The 17,575-nt window shown below is 55.1% G+C and overlaps 1 protein-coding gene across 2 annotated transcripts; it reads right to left on the bottom strand.

Moving 5' to 3' along the window:
- Positions 1–870: 870 nt before the first annotated feature.
- SYNPO (synaptopodin) lies at positions 871–15,130 on the bottom strand. 2 transcript variants are annotated; one of them, XM_055558706.1, is made up of 2 exons: positions 6,850–9,012; positions 871–1,601 (listed from the first exon to the last, which is right to left on the bottom strand). In XM_055558706.1, exons 1-2 carry the CDS (start codon positions 8,863–8,865, stop codon positions 969–971), a joined length of 2,649 nt encoding a protein of 882 aa, XP_055414681.1. In that variant the 5' UTR covers positions 8,866–9,012; the 3' UTR covers positions 871–968. The 2 variants fall into 2 exon arrangements, with proteins under 2 accessions (XP_055414681.1, XP_055414672.1); XM_055558697.1 differs by lacking the exon at positions 871–1,601 and adding an exon at positions 14,989–15,130 and having other exon boundaries at positions 4,796–9,197.
- Positions 15,131–17,575: the final 2,445 nt, after the last annotated feature.

Here is a 17,575-nt window from a genome sequence, read left to right as displayed (position 1 = left end):
CTATGCATCCTTGCCATGGCTTGCATACTGCCCATAACAACTCTTTGCCTCCCTCTTTCCAAGTGGGCAACCTCAAACTCAGGGCTATCAAGTAAAGCCAGAGGATAACAGATAGCTCCAGGTCAAACTGTTTTCTCCCTAGCTCAGCTCTGAGCCCAGAGTCTGCCATGAAAGGGCCCAGAAGGGACAGATGAGTTGCAGACACCTATAGCATTCCTGGAAGCCCAAGTCCTGGGCCTGGGGGAAATATCACCTTACAACTCTCTTCTCTGGCTACAGATGTCCCAGGCAGTCTGAACTGGGACGGGAACAACATGAGAGGGATCTGAGAGGAGGAATCTTCCTGTTTCTTCTCTCCAGAGAGGCCAGCCGGACACCTTGAGCTGGCCTGGGAGACCCTCTCTAAAGGTCATCATGGTAAAAATAGAGCCTGTCTGGGAAGGGATGGAAAACAGCTGCTCCCTAGGACTTGGTGCCAGGGAGGCGGATGGTCAAGCCAGGACTTGGACAGGCAACTCAGGCATAAGATCCTCGGAACACACCCCCTCATTTGCCAGACTCCAGAGGTCAGAGCCAGAAAGGTGGGAGAGGAGTATGGAATTCTGCAGTGCAGCAAGTTTAGGGGGCCATACATACAATGCCCTGCCTTGTGTGTGTATTAATAGAAGGGGTAATTTAGAGGTTTGAGATCGCCTTGGCCAAAGCTCTGTTAAACAGATGGGAAAGCTGAGGAGCATTGGAAAGGTCTTTCCACAATGACTGAATGATAGAGCAAGGGCTAGAACCCAAATTTGGATCATCACCCCACCCCCAAGCCCAGAGCTCTCCCCCGCTGACCCCTGATCTCTGGGGCTGTCAAAGTAGCCAGACCCCTTGGGGACATGGTGCTGGGATCTCCCAAGCCCGATGACACTTTTTCCCGCTCGGCCCTCCCAGGGCAGGGATAGGGTGCGGGCGGGGAAGGCTTATTAGGTGGTGCAGGAGGCCTCGGTGGGGAGGTTGCCACGCTTGAGCCTCAGGCTGCCGTTCCACCCGCGGGGACAGATGTTGTAGCCGAGGATGCCGGGTGATTTAGCCCCGGAGTCCTCGGAGTCGAGGGACACATCGGAGTCTGTGGGCGAGCGGCGGTAGGGGAAGGGCCTAGGCGGTGCAGGCAACGGGCTCCGGGGGATGGGAGCGAATGTGGCCCCGGGGGCCGCGGCTGGACCGGGACGGGAAGGCTGCGGCGAGCGCATGCGCGGCGGCGGCGGTGGCGGTGGCGGCGGCGCCCTCGGTGGGGAGAAGGGCCGGAGGCTCTCGGCGCCCGCTGGCCGCGGGGAGGCGCTCTTGCGCCGGGCCGCGTTGATGATGTTTCGAGCCAGAAGCGCCTGCAGCTGGCGGCTGGGGGGCCGCACTTCCGTCTCGGATCGCAGCGGGGATACCGAGCGCTCGCTCCACGAGGGGGACATGGGCGGCGGCGGTGGCAGCGGTGGGGGGCTGCTCATGCTGCTCCCACGGCCCGGCTCCCAGGGCCCCGGGCTCACCCAGCCATCCAGACTACTGGGGGGCCGGGATGCGCCGGGCGTCCAGGGCGGAGAGGTGGGCAAGCTCTCCCGGCGGTCCTGGAGAGAGAGCAGAGAGGTTGGGGGCAGGCGTTAGTGCTGGGCTCCTCTATACCGGGGTTTTGGACTGAAGTTAGTAGTGCCTGCAGTAAAATGCAGGTGCCCAACTTTCATCTTTCAGGTGCTTGAAAGAGCCCACGCTTCTTGCCCCTGTGCGTCACAGAGAGCCGGGTGGTTTAAGATCGCTCACTTTGGAGATAGACCCCTTTGTTTAATGAATGAACTTGGTCAAATTGCTTCAGCAACAGAACCAACTGGAAGCCTCTGGGCTTCAGTTTCCTCCTCTGTGAAATGGGAGTATAATGTCAGCCTGTACCATAGAGGGTTGTTGTGAGCAGTAAATAGGTAACTTATGTAAAAGAATATCACAGTATGAGAAGATTTGCTAGAAGAGGTTAAGTGTGCAACAGATGTTAGTTACCATAAAGACACACTGAAAATCCTTTCAGAGTGCGTCTCTGTTGGGAAGTAGGGTGAACTGGGCAGGGTACACAGCCACAGGGGTGGGAATAAGACTTTTAATGTATTACTTTTTATATAAGTTTAAGGTTTTGAACAGTATGGATATACTATTAAAAAAATTAAAACCAAAATTATTGATCATTATTACTAAGCCTGGACTTAGGGAAAGGCCTTCTCAGTCCCAATCCCCCTGTTGTGTTGCCATGGTCACCTCCTAGTAGCTCCTTGGATCCTTGATCACGTAAGTTCCTACTGACAGATAAAACATAAAAGGAAGTTGGGTCTTTGCTCCCTCCCTTCCCTGGACCTCTTGCCAGCGTGGGGTAGGGGAGAGCGGATTTGGTGAGGCCAAGTTGGTGACCCTCTTTGAGGTTATAAAGCACTGGTCTGCTCTGCACAATCATACCTGCTTCCTACCTCCTTAGGGACTTTCTAGCCTACAAAGTTTGTTCTCGTCCTTCCTCTCTCATCAGATCCTCACAACAGCCTGGTGAGGTAGCCAGGATTATCACAAGCCATTTTACAGTGATGAAAATGAAGTTCAGAGGTGTAAATAGCTTTGTTCTGCCCCACCAGGAAATGTGTGTGTGACTGACTGCTGCTCAAAGGCTGCAGGCGGGCTTAAGTAGTTTGAACTGGTTTGAGAGTACAGATCTTGGGGACCCATGTCCAGCATGTATTTGCTAAATTAGGGGTCCCCGACCTCCGAGCCATGGACTGGTACTGGTCTGTGGCCTGTTAGGAACTAGGCCACACAGCAGGAGATAAGTGGCCAGCGAGCCAGCCTCATCCGTATTTACAGTCACCCCCCGCCCCCCATTGCTCGCATTACCCCCTGAGATCTGCCTCCTCTCAGATCAGCAGAAGCATTAGATTCTCATAAGAGTATGAACCTTACTGCCCTTGAATCATCCCAAAGCCATATCCCACTCCCACCCCTTCCTACCTGGTGGAAAAATTGTCATCCACAAAACTAGCCCTTGGTACCAAAAAGGTTGAGGACTACTGTACTAAACCATCCATCTGTTTAGCCAATCAGATTCCAGCAAAAGTCAGTCCAATCAGTCTGCAATCCAATCCAAAATAACCAGCAGTCATCTCTGAGTCCAGAACTAGCTGGTCTGTTCAGTGTCTCCTACCCAATCAAAATCTAGAACCACTCATAAGCTCCATTCTCTCATCCAATCAGTAAACTTTCACAGCCTAACCAGTCAACCTCTCAGCTAGTCAGAATCTCATTTCTCTCAATCAAAAAGAAACGATAAATTATTTGTCTTCTCCAAACAATGCAACAGCCACTAGATGGGCCCAGACTCAGAAATGGAGACTTTTAACCTAAAGAGGAATGTATCACAGTCTAAAGAGTTTTCATGGGATTGGTAATATTAGGGACCTCCTGGGGACATCCAAGGCTCCAATCATCAAGTAGGAAAGTTAAAGCTCAGCATGGGCTCCACCCCTTTTATTCCAGGGTCACAGTTGTGTATATATGAGCCAGAGACAGTGCAAGCTGCTGTCTGTGAGCCATCTCAGGAATCTTTCAATCAGCTGGGCTGTGGGAAGTGGGGCCAAGAGTTCATGATCCAAGCTATCAACAAGCACTAAGGCAGAGGAACCAGGGCTGTCAGCCAGGAGAAGAGCAGGCTGAGGCAGGAGGAGCTATGATAACTGTCTGACATCTCTAAGGACTGCCTTTGCCTTTGGTGGCTTCAAGAGAAAGGCTAGGGCCAGTAAGTGGAAGGAGTAACAGAACTTACTTCTCAGAATGTGTGGGTTGGAATGTTGGGGGCAGTGGCGAGCAAGTCCTCATCTTTTGGTTTTGGGCCAAGGCCTGACCTCATCAGGACTGCCCTGTCTGGGTACTGACTGTGTGTGTCCGTGTGTCCGTGTGCATGTGCACCCTGGGTGGGGGGAGTGCATAATACAAAAATGCTGCAGGGAATCAGAATTATTCACTTTCTGAAAAAGATCTCAATTCATCATATACCTCAGAGCTTCCTGGAAATGCACATGGGTGAAAATTCAGAAAGGAGCACCCACTTAACCCAGCACCAGCCCCAAAGCAGGGCATGTGTGTGAGGTGGGCATGAGTAGAGCAAAGAGGAATATCAGAGACCAAAGACAGCCAGCTAGCCCACAGCTTCTGTAATCCTCTCTTTGTGTGGAAGGGGAGACTGGGGCCTAGGGGTTGTCTAAGGTCACACAAGGAGTCAGGTGCAGATATGAGGCTGGAACTCATTTTTTCTGGCTCCCGATGGCAGTTTGTTTGGCTCCATGAGGGGAAGAAACTTATTGTATGCAGTGATGACTGGGAAGCTCCCAGATTTAGATAATGGGAGAGTGGGATGCTGAGGGAAACTAAGGGGGAAAAAAAGTGTACATGCTCTGGCTAAAGGCACTTATAAAGAATTCAAATAAATCTGGACCATAAGGAGTGTGGGTTTTTCCCATCTACAGACTTTTTGGCCAAACTCCAAAGGAAGGAGAAAACAGAACGTGTCTTCCAAGGGATTTTGGTTCCCTGAGTGCTAACCTGGGGAAGAGAGAAGGGAGCCCTTACTTCCAAGCCAGCACACATCTGTACCCACAGCAGATCCAGACACTCAGCAGATGCAGGCAGTATGCGGACTCTCACCACAGGCTCACACACAGTAACTGGACAGTCCCACCCCACTTCCCAGGCCAGAATCGGGGAGGAGGGAGAGGGCCCAGACCACCAGCCAGTGAGCATGGAAGAAAAGAAGAAGCGAGACAGATTTGAGGCAGAGTGTATTGAGAACAGGAGAGAGAACAAAGTTGAGGGCAGAGCTCAGACAGCCTGGCTGAAGGAACTGCAGGATGGAGGGTGGGCTCTTCCATTGCTGGCCCTCGGGGGTCGAAGGGAGCAGGGGTCCGGAGCACGGCCTTCACTGTCCTGGGAGGGGCTTGGCATGAAGGAGCTGAGCTCACTCATGACTCCCCCACACATGCCCCCACGTTCCGGGCAGAATGAACTCACTGGGAAGGCACCCCCGGTTCCCATGGCGACGAGCGGAGAGCTCACGAAAACTGCAGGCTCAGCCCAGCACAGGCACCGCCTCCACCACCCCTTGATCCGCTGGGGAGCCCAGAAATAGGGCTAGGAAAGAGAGGGTGGGTGGCGCTCAGCCCCCGGTCTTGGGAGGCTTCCATCTGAATTCTGCCTCTTGCGTCTATATTTTCTCGCCCCCACAAAATGTGGTTTTGGGGGGCCGCAGCACATCAAAGGTGTCAGAGATGGGAAGGATCTCAGGCTACCTGACTCAAAGCCCTCACAGTATCAAGGGGGAAACTGAGACCCAAAGATACACATGGAGGCCATATTTTAGAATCCAGATCTCCTAAGTCCCAGCCTTTTCCTCCAGACCTCAAGGTCTCCTCGGTCTCCTCCCTGGGCTGCCGTGCTCCTGCCCCAGCCCTTGCTGTGCTCCCACAGTCTGTCTCCAGGCAATCCTGAACCTGAGCCTAAACTTCTGATTTCCTGGCCTCCCAGCCACACCCTCCCCGGATGCCCTTACAGACATCTACTTCCCATCTAGGACATCTCTGGACACCTAGGACTTCCCATCCTAGGACACCTTTGTCCTAATTTCCTTCCCCTCTCTTCCCAGAGGACTCTCTTGTCACTTACAGGACCTTTCTCCCAAAGTACCAGCCTGTCCTGCCCTCTCATTCCTCACAGACTGTCACAGCTAGGAGGGCCCTCACTGTATTTATGAGAAAGCTGAGGCCCAGGAAGATAAAGTGACTTGACCAAAGTCACACAGCAAATGGGGGGCCGAGATGCCTCTCTCCTTGGGGCCCCTTTCTGTGGCATGTAGATGGTTTCTTTCAGCCATGCAAATCTGGGCTGAGGGTGAAACCAAAATAGCCAATGGATCTATTTCTAGGGACCTCTCTCCCAGCTGCACACCCACCTCTGCAGAGCCTCCTCCTGGGCTCTCTCTCGGGGATCCCTGGGGACCTCCCACACCCCAGAACAGTGGGGGCAAGCCAGGTGGAACCAGGACTGAGGTCTGGGATGAACTGCATAAGCTGTCTAGAAAGCAGAGCCAGGTGTTCGAAGAGGGTGTGAAGGCAGCTGAGGAGAGGGGCAGGAAGAAAAGCGTCAGCCAGCAGTGGCGGGCTGAGTCCTCATCCAGCAGAACCCAGGAGAGGAGATAGTGTGGAGGCTGAGGCAGAGGTCTCTGAAGCAGCGGAGAGGAAACAGTATCCGGAAGGCAGAGGTGGAAGAGACAGACCCGTGCAGGTGAGAATCCAGCAACAGGCAGAAAGAGGCAGGAGCCAGGGCCACGGCGAGGACAGCCCACTGGGGCGGCAGGCCCTGGGCTGGACCGTCTCACCGCAAGGGCAAGCTCTGTGTGCTGCAGAAGCCCCTGTTAGGGCCCCTCTAGGCCTTTCCTCAGCAAGACGCTGGCAGCCCTACAGCTCACAAAGGCCAGGTGAAGAAGCCCCCAGTCTCACTAGGGCCAGCCAAGTGGTCCTCTCTCTGTGACCCTTCTCCCCACTGGTAGCAGACTTCAGATCTCTCAGACGTGGAGTCCAGCCACCTCGCGGGAGGGAAGGGGCTGTGATAGCTCGGAGAGGGGAGGTGACTTGCCCAAACGGCACAAACCTAGCTGGTGGCAGTGTCAGCCCTGAGTCCCCGTACTCCTGACTCAGCCCCGTGCCACTTCCTGCTCTCCATCCGGTCCCCGGACAGGGGCTCGGACAGGCAGTGGGATCCCTGCGGGGTCCGTTACTTGAAGCAGAAGGATGGCTTCCACACCTGAGCCTCGATCCCCGCATTCCGGGTGGAGAAGGAGGGCCTGGGGGCTTGCTTGGCTCGGGGAGACCATGCCCTGGAGGGTGACACGGGCGAGATATCACTGCTGTAGGTGGGGCTCACTGCGGTGGGCTGGAGGCCGTCCTGGCCAGTGGTGGCGTAGGAGCGGGAGGGCCGAGGCAGGGCAGGTGACGGTGGAAGAGCCGCCTTGGGCAGGCTGGGCACCAGGTCCAGGGAGCTGGGCTTGGCAGGCGAGGGGGCTCTAGGCGAAGCCTTGGCAGGTTCTTTGATGGGTGAGAGGACGAAGAGGGAGGGCCGCAGTTGGTAGGGCGGCTGCTTGGTGGGCTCTGGACGCAGGACCCCATTCTCGGGCAGGTATCCGTGGAAGAGCGAGGCAGGTGGGGTCCGAGCCGGGCTCCGGGAGGCTACTCGGAAGGTGCCGCCAGGTGCGTTGGTGGAGTACTTCCAGGATGAAGGCAGGGACATGGTGGGTGACGGGCAGCGGGCCAGCTCAGCGTGGCCTGAAGACTCGATGACGTACTTCTCCATCCGGGACTGGCGGCGGGCGTAGAGCTCAGCCCCCTTCCCCGAGGCCTCCGAGAGGTTCTGGTTGGGTTTGGGCTTCGGCTTGGCCTGGATGCGCGGTGACTTGAGGCAGGAGGCCCACTCGGGGACGGTCTCCTCGGCGTCAGCAGGGCTAGCCCTGTCCCGGGGTGCCGGCTCCTGCTGGAAGTTGGAGGCCTCGGCCCCAAGGGCGAAGGGCTCCTCCTCCAGGCCCGCCTCCCCCTGGTCCCTCTGCCTGCGCTTCTCATCAGCCGTCTGTACCAGGTCCAGCAGGTCTGGATTCGGGGTCACCTTGGGCTTCTCCACGAAGGTGAACATGGATTTCCGGCTGCCCCTGCGGGCCATCGACTCCTCCAAAATGCCCGTCTTGCTGGCAGGGACTGCCTGGCCCTTTAGATGAGAAGGCCTGGAGTCGGAGCTGGGGTACAGGGCAGAATAAGATGGGGGAGACCTAACCCCGGAAGTCAGAGGGGCTGTGGACAAGGTCTCAGCATAGGTGGGTGGTGGGGTGAAGTTTCCCAGGGGGCGTCTCTCCAAGGCGGGGCTTCGCTGTGCCACGGGCCTCCTCTCCAGCATGGGGCTATGGGATATTACGTGTCTCTGTGGCCGGGGGCTCCTGTCTGCCACACTGGGGGGCTGGGGGATGGGGGTCTTCTCCCCACGATGTCGTCTCTCTACCATGGGGCTTCGCTCCATCTGACCGGTGCTGCCCGGCGCCTGGATCCCAAAGGGCCTGGCCGTCCTATTGACCACGGATGGAGGCTTGGCCAGCGTGAGGTGGACCTCGCTGTACAGTTTGGTGGGCGTGGTGGCGGTTGTCCGCCCGGACATCTCTTGCTCTGTGGACACCACTGGGGCTCCAAGCTGGACATCAATGAGCAGGGAGCTGGACATGAAATCTGGGCCCAGGGGCCTGGAGCTGGAGATGGGAGTAACTTCTCTAGAGAAGGTGCTGGTGGCGGTAGGTGGAGCTGATACCTTATCAATTAGGAGCGTGCTGGATCTCACCTCTACGGCTGGCTCCTGGGGTTGCCCGCCAGCACACGGGGTGCTGGGTTTGAAATCTGGCGCCACGTCATTCGGAGGGAGCTGCACCTCGGAAGAATTCTGTTGGACGCTGGAGAGCGGCAGGCTCTGTGGGGTGACGGCTGCCGATAGGTTCTGATTGACCTCTGTGGCTGGCAGGTTGTGGTTGCCATTAGAAGCTGGCGTGACAAGTGTGGTGCCGGTTGAGGGAAGGTTTTGGTTGGCATCTGCAGCCGGGCTGTGGACCTCCTCCGGAGGTGGGGTTGGGGGACTCTGCTGGGCTTCTCTGTTCTGGGACAGGTGGAGCCCGTTGGCCGTCAGCAGGGCTGCATTCTCCTTTAGATAAACCACCAGTGGTACCTCCTCCTCCTCACTGGCCATCTTCTCCAGGTGCCGGAGCAGGCTGGCTTCCTCCGAGCAGCCCTCCATGCTGTGACTGGGGACCCCTGTGTCAGCGCTCTGGCAGGCGGGGTTTCTCGGAGGGCCTGGCTCAGGGAGCGAGGTGGGACTCAGGCTGAGCCCTGGGGCATGGCCTGTGGGGCTGGTGGGGGGCACTCTGAGGGGCTCCTGGCTAGACTTCGGTCCCCTCTGGCCGTGGCTCTCCAAGGTGAACTCGTTCACCCTCTGCCGGCGCCTATTGAAGAGCTGGACTCCACGGGAGTTGGAGCTGGGAGGGGTGGTCAGCTGGGCAGCGATCTGCTGGCTCCTCGCCTTGGCCTCTTTTAGATCCTTCTCGGTGAGGCTAGTACTCCGGCCCAGTGCTGTGGGAGGGACAGAGGCCCAGTTAGCATATGGGATTGCAGAGCCACAGCGGTACACAGACAGACAGATGGTCACCCGTGCTGCCCAACTACAGGTGGCCTTTTCCTCTGGAATTTGATCTTTACTCACCGTTTCCTAGAACCTCCTCTCCTCATAAAGATCCCTGACCCAACCACTATGGCCCAACTCAAATGCCACCGTGTAAAACCTTCCTGGATTGCCCTTTCAGTATTCACCGACCCCTTGTTTGGATTCCCCCTGAAGGTTGTTGACAAGGCACTTTCCCAGACTCAGCAAGTACGCCTCACCCCAGCAGTCAAGGCCCTACTACATCCTGGATGTGTCTTATGCCACCCTTCTCTCTCATTGGGCTCTGGCCAGGTTGACGTTCTGGTCCTTGAAAATGACAGGTTTGTTCCTGCTCCAGGGCCTTTGCACTTGCGGTTCCCTCTACTTGGAATGATCTTTTCCCAGGGGGCATTCCATGTTCCTTCTTATCACTCAGGACTCACCTCTCTGGGGTGGGGGGGTCTTCCTCTATAATCAGCCCTACCCTTTCCTAACCCATCTCTTTGTTTTCTTCATAGCATTCAACACAATTCAGTATTATCTTCTTTATAAGTTTCCTTGTCTATTATCCACCTCCCTGCCTAGAACATAAGCTCTAAGGGGGAAATGACCTTTCTTGACTTGTTCATCCCCTAACCCTGGGCCCTAGAATAGTGCCTGGCAAAAAGTGAGCACCCAGTAAGCATTACTATCTGCATGAATGAACTGGCAGGACATCTCTGCATCTCTTAGGGCCATTTATACTTTCAAACTCAGAGTATAGCCATCTGTTAATACTAATGCTTTCCCTTTTTAGAATAGGTGATGCATTTACATGGACTAAAAAAAATTAAACACATAAAAAGGTATACAGTGAAAAAAAAGTTCCTCTCCCTCCGAGTGCTCCACATCACAAATCAGGTAGCAATCGTTAATGGTTTCTTATAAGTCCTTGAAAAATTTCTTCCCATTTTCATTTAAACAATCATTTAAAAATTCTCACACTTTAATGTTATAAAAGTAATAAATTGAGCTAATTTCAGCAGTGACTATACTAGAACAGCACATTACCTCATCTTATCCTCACAAGAACCCTAGAAACCCCTATTTTACAGAAATGGAAAATGAGGTCCAGAGACTTGTAAGTAACTCACCCAAGATCACACAGCAAAGGGCGGCAAGGCTGGAGTCAGAACCAGCTCTGTGTGGGCCACAGCACAGGCTCAAGCTGCCTGCTTGTCCCAGAGGTCCCTTTTGGGAATTACAGGGGACAGAGTCAGTGGAAGTCAGGGTTCAGTCTGGGGCCTGAGGTCAGGGATCAGGTGGGGTCAGGCCCTAGTAATCTGTAAATTCACCACAGGCCACCATTCCTCTTTCTATCGCCAGTGCCCAGCTGGCACAAAGTCAGTGTTCACTTTGTGTTTCTTGAGTAAGGAATGAAGAAATGGACACATGAACAAATGGACCCGTGCACAGATGGATGGCACAGGCTCTGGCCAGGGCTAGCAGCTCAGTCGGTGGCTGGGAAAGTTGCTCCCTTTGTCACCCTCCCCACCGAGGAAGCTAATTAGTTCTTGAGGAATCTGACCTTGCCCTCCCTCCTACCTTGCCCTCATTAGCACTGGCCGTGACATGCTGAGTGGGTCTCCCGGGACAGTTTTCCTAGGCATCTTGCCAGCAAGGCTCAGAATTCATGGACTCTCAGAGCTGGAAGGGCCCTTACAAAGGAGCTTTTTCACTATCAGCCCCATTTTATAGATGAAAAAATCAAGGTCTGGAGATGACTCAAGGTGGAGCTCACTCCAGGCGAGGCCCACACAGAGCACAGTGACTGCCAACAGCCAGTTCAAGGGGCCACAGGCTCTCTGGCCCCAACCTCCTCCTTCCCTCCTCCCATCACCACCTGGCTCCCCACCACACACACCTGTGCTCACCTGTGCAGAACAGCTATAACACAGCCTGCCCCATGTGCCCCTGGTACCTGTTTTGCTCGTGGTAGGGCTCCTCTCCTGCCTGGATCACCCCATCGATAAAAGGTGATAGCTTTGAAGGTTGAGCCAGGCTGCTTCCCGGGGGGGAACTTGGGTAGGGGCAGGCCAGCCACACAGGAGGAGTTGTTCAGCTCATGCCATGTCCCTCTCCTCTGCTCTGCTTAGAAACCAGGCCTCCAGGGCCAAATCCAGGCTCTGCTATTTGCTAGCTGTGTGACCTTAGCAAGTGACTGCTCCTCTCGGAGCCAGTTTCCTTAATTGAGAAGAAGGCAATAAAAGCACTGACATTAGGGTTTGGAAGTTACGATGAGGTCACAGATGCCAGGGAGGTCATTGTCTTTCAGCCCAAGTAGACAGGACAGAGGCCTCATGCTTCCCTGGAATGGAGCTGGCAGTTGGTGACCCCACGTGACTCCCTGGAAGGGGTCAGAGCTGCTTCTAGCAAAAGAGATTCATTCCACAGATTATAGTCCTGAGGGGATATGACTCTCTAATGGTCACACAGCAGGGGATTCCAGAGTGATCGGCAGGCAGGGATCACTGCCCCAAGTCACAGAACCTCAGAATCTCAGGGATGGCTGTCACCGTGTCCACCGCCCCACACAATTCCTGCACCCCTGAAACCACGTCCCTGAGTGTCTAAGCCTTACACACTCAACTAGCAGGGTGCTCACTACCCTAAGGATGCGCCTTCTACTAATTAATATTCTTCAGCTCTAAAGTCACTCCTTATGTTAACTCCCACCTCTTGACATGACTCTGCCCCCCACCGCCACACAGATAAAGAGCTTTCTCTTTCCAACTTACAGCCCTGCAGAGACTTCAGCCACAAGTCCCATCCCACAGGGCACGGTAAGGGTAAACATCCCTGGGCCCACCAGCGGCTCTTACAACACAGCTGCAGCCATCGTAGCACGTACTGATTGGGCTCTTACTGTGTACCCAGACATGGGCTTCACACATACTATCTTATTTAATTTCTGAAACGATTCTATGAAGCACACATTACTATCATTCACTTAAAAAAAACAAAACCTTTTTATTTATTTTTGGCTGTGCTGAATCTTTGTTGCTGCGTGTGCTTTTCTCTAGTTGTGGGGAGTGGGGGCTACTCTCTAGCTGTGGCATTTGGGCTCACAAGTTGCGGCTCCCAGGCTCTAGAGCACAGACTCGGTAGTTGTAGCGTATGAGATCAGTTGCTCCTCGGCATGTGGGATCTTCCCAGATCAGGGATCAAACCTGTGTCTCCTACACTGGCAGGCGGATTCTTTACCACTGAGCCACCAGGGAAGCCCCTATGATACACTTTTTAGTGACGAGAAAACCAAGGCTCAGAGATAATGTCCAAGGTCATAGAGCCGGAAAGCAGGGGCAGGGTGGACTCACCCCTGGCTCTCAGGACTGTAGGAAGCACCAGGCTTTCCAGCCAGCAGCTTCCACAGTGCCAAGCTCCTAGACAGGGCCTCAGTGTGTGTATAATTCAGACCTTCCAAAGCCTCTGTGCTTCTGTTTTGTTTTTCTCTTCGCTTCTCTGTTTCAGTCCTATCCCAAGGCTGGTTCTCAGGGTCACAGGGCTAGAAAATGCTCCAGTGTCAGAGCATGAAGGGCCCTCAGGGAGAAGTTGGCCTGGGAGGCTTTAGAGAGGGAGAGGGTCAAAGAAAAGGCCATGGGCCAGGACCTGGTCTGCTGACCTCCAGCCAGCCTGGGACCCTCCCCCCCGCTACTGTTCCCAGACCAGAGGAACCCAGCAGAAAAGGCCAGGGGGTGAGACAGCCCTGCCTCCGAGGGAGCTCCCGTACCCCCATCCCAGCCCGCAGTGACTCCATGGAAAAGGAATTTGGCAGGAGGCTTGGACCAGACCCAGCCAGCAATCCAGACGACTTTTGCCACCCTGCACAAACAAAGCTGAGAGAATGGGGGGCTGGGCCAACTATAGGCACTGCAGGGCATCAGGGGCGGCAGCTCCACCCCAAATTCCCCAGATTAGGGAACTGCCACCCCTGGTGATGCCCCAGCCAGCTGGGTTCAAGATTGTGGTCCTCAGTGTCAGAGACACAAGAGATGGCTGTAGCCCACAGGGGGCAGTCCCCTTGCTGAGCCCCCGATCTTCTTGCACCCGTAAAAGCCGTAACACCTCCCTTCTCCCAGCCTCTTCAGTGGTGGTCCATGAAAGACCCACCCTGGACAGTGGATGAGGGGGTTCTGAAGACAGGCCTTCAGGAGATACAGGGATGAGGGCAGACTCAAGGACGAGCTGCCCCGGGGTCAGGAGACCTGGGTCTGACAGGGTTGAATCCCTAAGTGGGGAAGGGGAATAAGAAGCCCTGAGTACGCCCATAGAGTGAAGCTCGCAGAGGCTGCTGCAATGACTGAGCCCTCGGCGGCCCGCTGTAATGTTCTGCGCCATGCACTTTATACCCATCGTCTCCTTCGATCCGTCCAACAATCACGAGGAATAAGTACTGTTATTCTTCTCAGTTTGCAAATGAAACTAGAGCTCAGAGAAACCTGCCCAGGGTCATATGACTTGTAAATAGCAGAGCTGAGATTCAAAACTCCCAAGCCTGGTTGCTGAATCTCATTTCTTAACCACCTTGCCTTCCGGACCCTGACTCTGGTGGGAGGGGTATGGATAGAGGCTCTAGTGCTCTCCGACGCTGATCTGCGGGCCCCTCTGTTCCCACATCTGACAATCGGCACCCACCATGGTGTTCTCTCCTCTGCATATGCAGCTGATCTGCGGGCCCCTCTGTTCCCACATCTGACAATCGGCACCCACCATGGTGTTCTCTCCTCTGCATATGCAGCTGCCTAAAGTGGCTGATGCTTTCTTTCCCATCTTCCTCTCAGGAGAAGAGCTGATAAACTCATTGTTACTAAGGGGGAAATGACTGCTAGGACATAAAAAACTAGTGGAGTGGAAAGAGCGCTGTGGGGAGTCAGGAGACCTGAATTCGAGCTGTGCCCAGGCGGCGATCAGCCCTTTCTGTCACCCCATCGCTTCTGTTGGCAGCTGTCTGTTCTGCTGACCATCAGACCTCTTGACCGAGGATCCAAAGGAGGGAGGCGGGGCAGGGGAACGGAGGCCAGAGCAGAAGGTCAGGACAGGGAGAGAATTCAAGGAAATGCTTCTTCACACGGCTGCCGTCAATGGGAGTGCCTGGGCCCCGAGCAGGGTGGAGAGGGTCGGGGAGCCAGAGGTAGGAAGAGAGACTGGCTGGAGACAGCCCATTGTGGCTGCCTGGAAGTCTTGGCAATGGGACAGGTAAACAGGCTGGGTAAACTGCCCCCCTGTGGGATCAGGAAGGAACCAATGGCTGGCCGCTGCACAACTTCAGCCTCAGCTGGGGGCAGGAAGATGAACTGGGCCTGAGTAATGGCCTGGCTACCTTGCCAGCCCCTGCCCCACATCCTCCCTACTGAAAGGAGGAAATGACACAGGCTCCTTTCCCTGGGGAGTTCTCCATCCACGCCAAAGTCCTGGTGAGCACAACCTGACTGAGTCCCGGCAGACTGCCAGGTCTCTTCTCAGAGGCGAATAATTCATACTAAGGTGAGAAGGACTGCCAGAATGGGAGTCGATAGGAATGAAAGTGGAGAGCCCCAGACCTAGCTCCAGCCTTGCCATCAACAGGCTGGCAGAAGTCATTGCATGCCTCTCCCTTAATGCCCCGGGGGGACCTGAGACCAGAGAAGGATGCCCTATGCCCTGAGTCACACGCCCCAAAGCACCGAGGCTCGCTTTACTCACTCTGCCAGGGTCCTCCCTGCTGTCCTGCACCCCCCTGGATGCCGAGCCGGCCTTGGTTCTGAAAGCCTCCTGGAAAGGCAGCCCATCGACTAGCTGACAGAGAGGAAAATCCTACATCGACGGCAACGCAGAGGAGCTGGATCTGACTTCTCTCCTCCACAGATGACTCAGCTTAGCTCTTTATCAGGAAAACTGATTTTGCAACAGCCTTTTAAATGGCCTCTCCGCCTCCAGTCTCTCCCCCGCCAATCTACCCGCCCCAAGCTGCCAGATTCATCTTTCTCCCTCCTGACTCCACTTGTGTCGGGCCTCTCTCCTCCTCTCCAGGACGTGGGGCATCAAGCAGCCAGGCCTCATCCTGGCAGTCAGGGCTTGCCCAAGAGCTTGCTCACTGCTCCCTGCATCCTCAGCAAGGGTCACAGGGGGTCCAAAGGCGCGTGTTTCCCTCACCTGCCCTGTGAGTTCCAGCCTCTGCTATGGGTCTGCACAGACGCCTCCACCCAGAACACTGCTCTGTCTCCTGTCCTTTCTATAGGTTCAGTCCTCAGATCATCCAGGTTTTATCTGCACCACTAAACAACCTCATCACTTTGCATATTATTCGTTTGAGTGAGAGTTCTCCTCCAGGGCATGCTCACCACATGCCCCATGACAGGCCTTTCCTTCATTTACAGCAGCCAGGAGGACAGTGGTCCCCTCAGCTCTGCATTAGAGAAGAAATGGACTTGGAGGGGTGAAGTGACTTGCTCAAGGTGGCATGGCTAGTCAGAGGCAGAGGTGGGATTCGAACCTAGGGTTGCCCAGCACCAGCCCAGGACCCATCACATGGGCCATGCTGCCTCCTCCCAACGTCTTGCCTTGCAACAGTCAGGGTCTGGGTCTGATTTCCCCCAGAGAGCGCAAGAGCCTAGGGGCAAGGGTCTCAGCTGCTTCTGCCTTGTCCCCTGCACCTTTCCTGGGGGCTTGCAGAAATGATGACGTCGATGAGGATGCCACAGCCAAGGGAGTTGCTCCAGACACTGCCAAGCCAAAAGTGTAGCCTGTGTGCTCTCATTGAATCCTCACGGCAACTCATAAAGGAGGCCCCCTTACTGCTGTTCTAGGGATGAACAAAACAAGACCAGAGAATCGGCAAACTCACCCCAGGTCTCCCATCCAGCCAGGGACAGGCAGAGTGGAGCTGGAGCCGGGAGTCGGACTGATTCCACGCCCAGGCCCCTCCTTCTGAAGAGCTCTGCCCACAAAGCACAGTCTCCCCACCTATTGTCCCAGGCCCAGCCCAATTGCTGCTTCCTCCAGGAAGCTCCCATCAACCCATTCAGACTCTTAGATCAATGCTCCTGCCCTGCTCCACCTGGCCCAGGGGCTTCCAAGAGGAGGGGGTTTAGAGGAAACAGACAGACTGAGAAAGCCAAGGAACCAAGGCCCAAAGAGAAGGAGGCTGGGACTGGTCCAGCTCCTGTATCTCCTGCTGGCAGGGGGTTGGGATCAGGCAGCACAGGGTGGGTGGGCCAAGTCAAGGGCCCCCAGGTCAGATTGGCATGGGCCTTGGTGAGTAGCTAACCCTGTAGTCCACAGGCACTGATCACTGCTGGCTGATGCTGTGCGGTCCTCCTCTGCTGAAGGCCAGGAGCCACCACCTTCTTCCACCTACTCTACTAGCTAGTAGAGGCAAGCTCAGCCCCAGATGCACAGCAAACTGGAAAGGGTTGGTTCCCAGGGAGCCAAGCTCAGACCCAGGCTCCCCCTCCCAGTCGAGCCTTGCTGAGCCAGGCCTGCCCCCACCCCCAAGCCCTCTCCTTGCAGCAGCCTCCATCTTCCCTGCTCAGGGAGCCTTGAGTGTACAGAAAGGATTACCGCACCCTACCCTTCCAGAGAAAACACTTGATCCAGGAGACAAACAAGTGGTGAGAGAGGGCAGAGGAGAGAGAATTTCCCCCAACCTGTGCCTCTCCCACGAGTAGAGCGGGGTCTAGTCTATCTCAGGGTCCCCAGCACCCAGCACAGGTGTACCAAGTCGCTTCAGTCGTGTCCAACTCTGTGTGACCCCATGGACTGTAGCCCTCCAGGCTCCTCTGTCCATGGATTCTCCAGGCAAGAATACTGGAGTGGGTTGCCATGCCCTCTTCCAAGGGATCTTCTCAACCCAGGGATCGAACCCACATCTCTTGCATCTGCCTGCATTGGCAGGAGGGTTCTTTACCACTAATGCCACCTGGAAAGCCCAAAGCCTTTCTTCTTGGTTCTGTGGCAGCCTGTAGCCATAGCTGTTCCCATCCTCTCCAGACTCAGCAGAGGTCATCACCCAGGAGGGCTCCCACAATCCAAATCCACCTCACATTTTACTCCACCAGGCATCCCAGGAGATGAATTCTAGATTTGTCTAGGCCTCAGATTCCTTGAGATCCTAGATCCCAGATCTAGAGAATGGTTTCTGGAGGAAGCAGGGAAAGGAAAGAGAGAGGTAGTAACAAGCCTGTAGGTGAAAAGGGAGATGAAACTCAAATGGCAGTGTTAGATCCAAGAGGCAAAATATTCCATTGAGTGCCAGGAGAACATAGAGCCTAAAAGAGAGATGAATGAGGAT

This window comes from Bubalus kerabau, chromosome 1 (genome assembly GCF_029407905.1).
Source record: "Bubalus kerabau isolate K-KA32 ecotype Philippines breed swamp buffalo chromosome 1, PCC_UOA_SB_1v2, whole genome shotgun sequence".
NCBI classification, from domain to species: Eukaryota; Metazoa; Chordata; class Mammalia; order Artiodactyla; family Bovidae; genus Bubalus; species Bubalus kerabau.
Note: the sequence above shows the minus strand (reverse complement) of the source record. Positions and strands in the feature narration are given on the sequence as shown.

Excerpts from the sequence above, each read along its gene's own strand:
- SYNPO (XM_055558706.1), bottom strand. The coding sequence starts at position 8,865 with ATGGAGGGCTGCTCGGAGGAAGCCAGCCTGCTCCGGCACCTGGAGAAG. Across the intron at positions 1,602-6,849 it reads ATGCGGGGATCGAGGCTCAG|GACCGCCGGGAGAGCTTGCC; the intron begins GTGTGGAAGCCA and ends CTCTCTCTCCAG.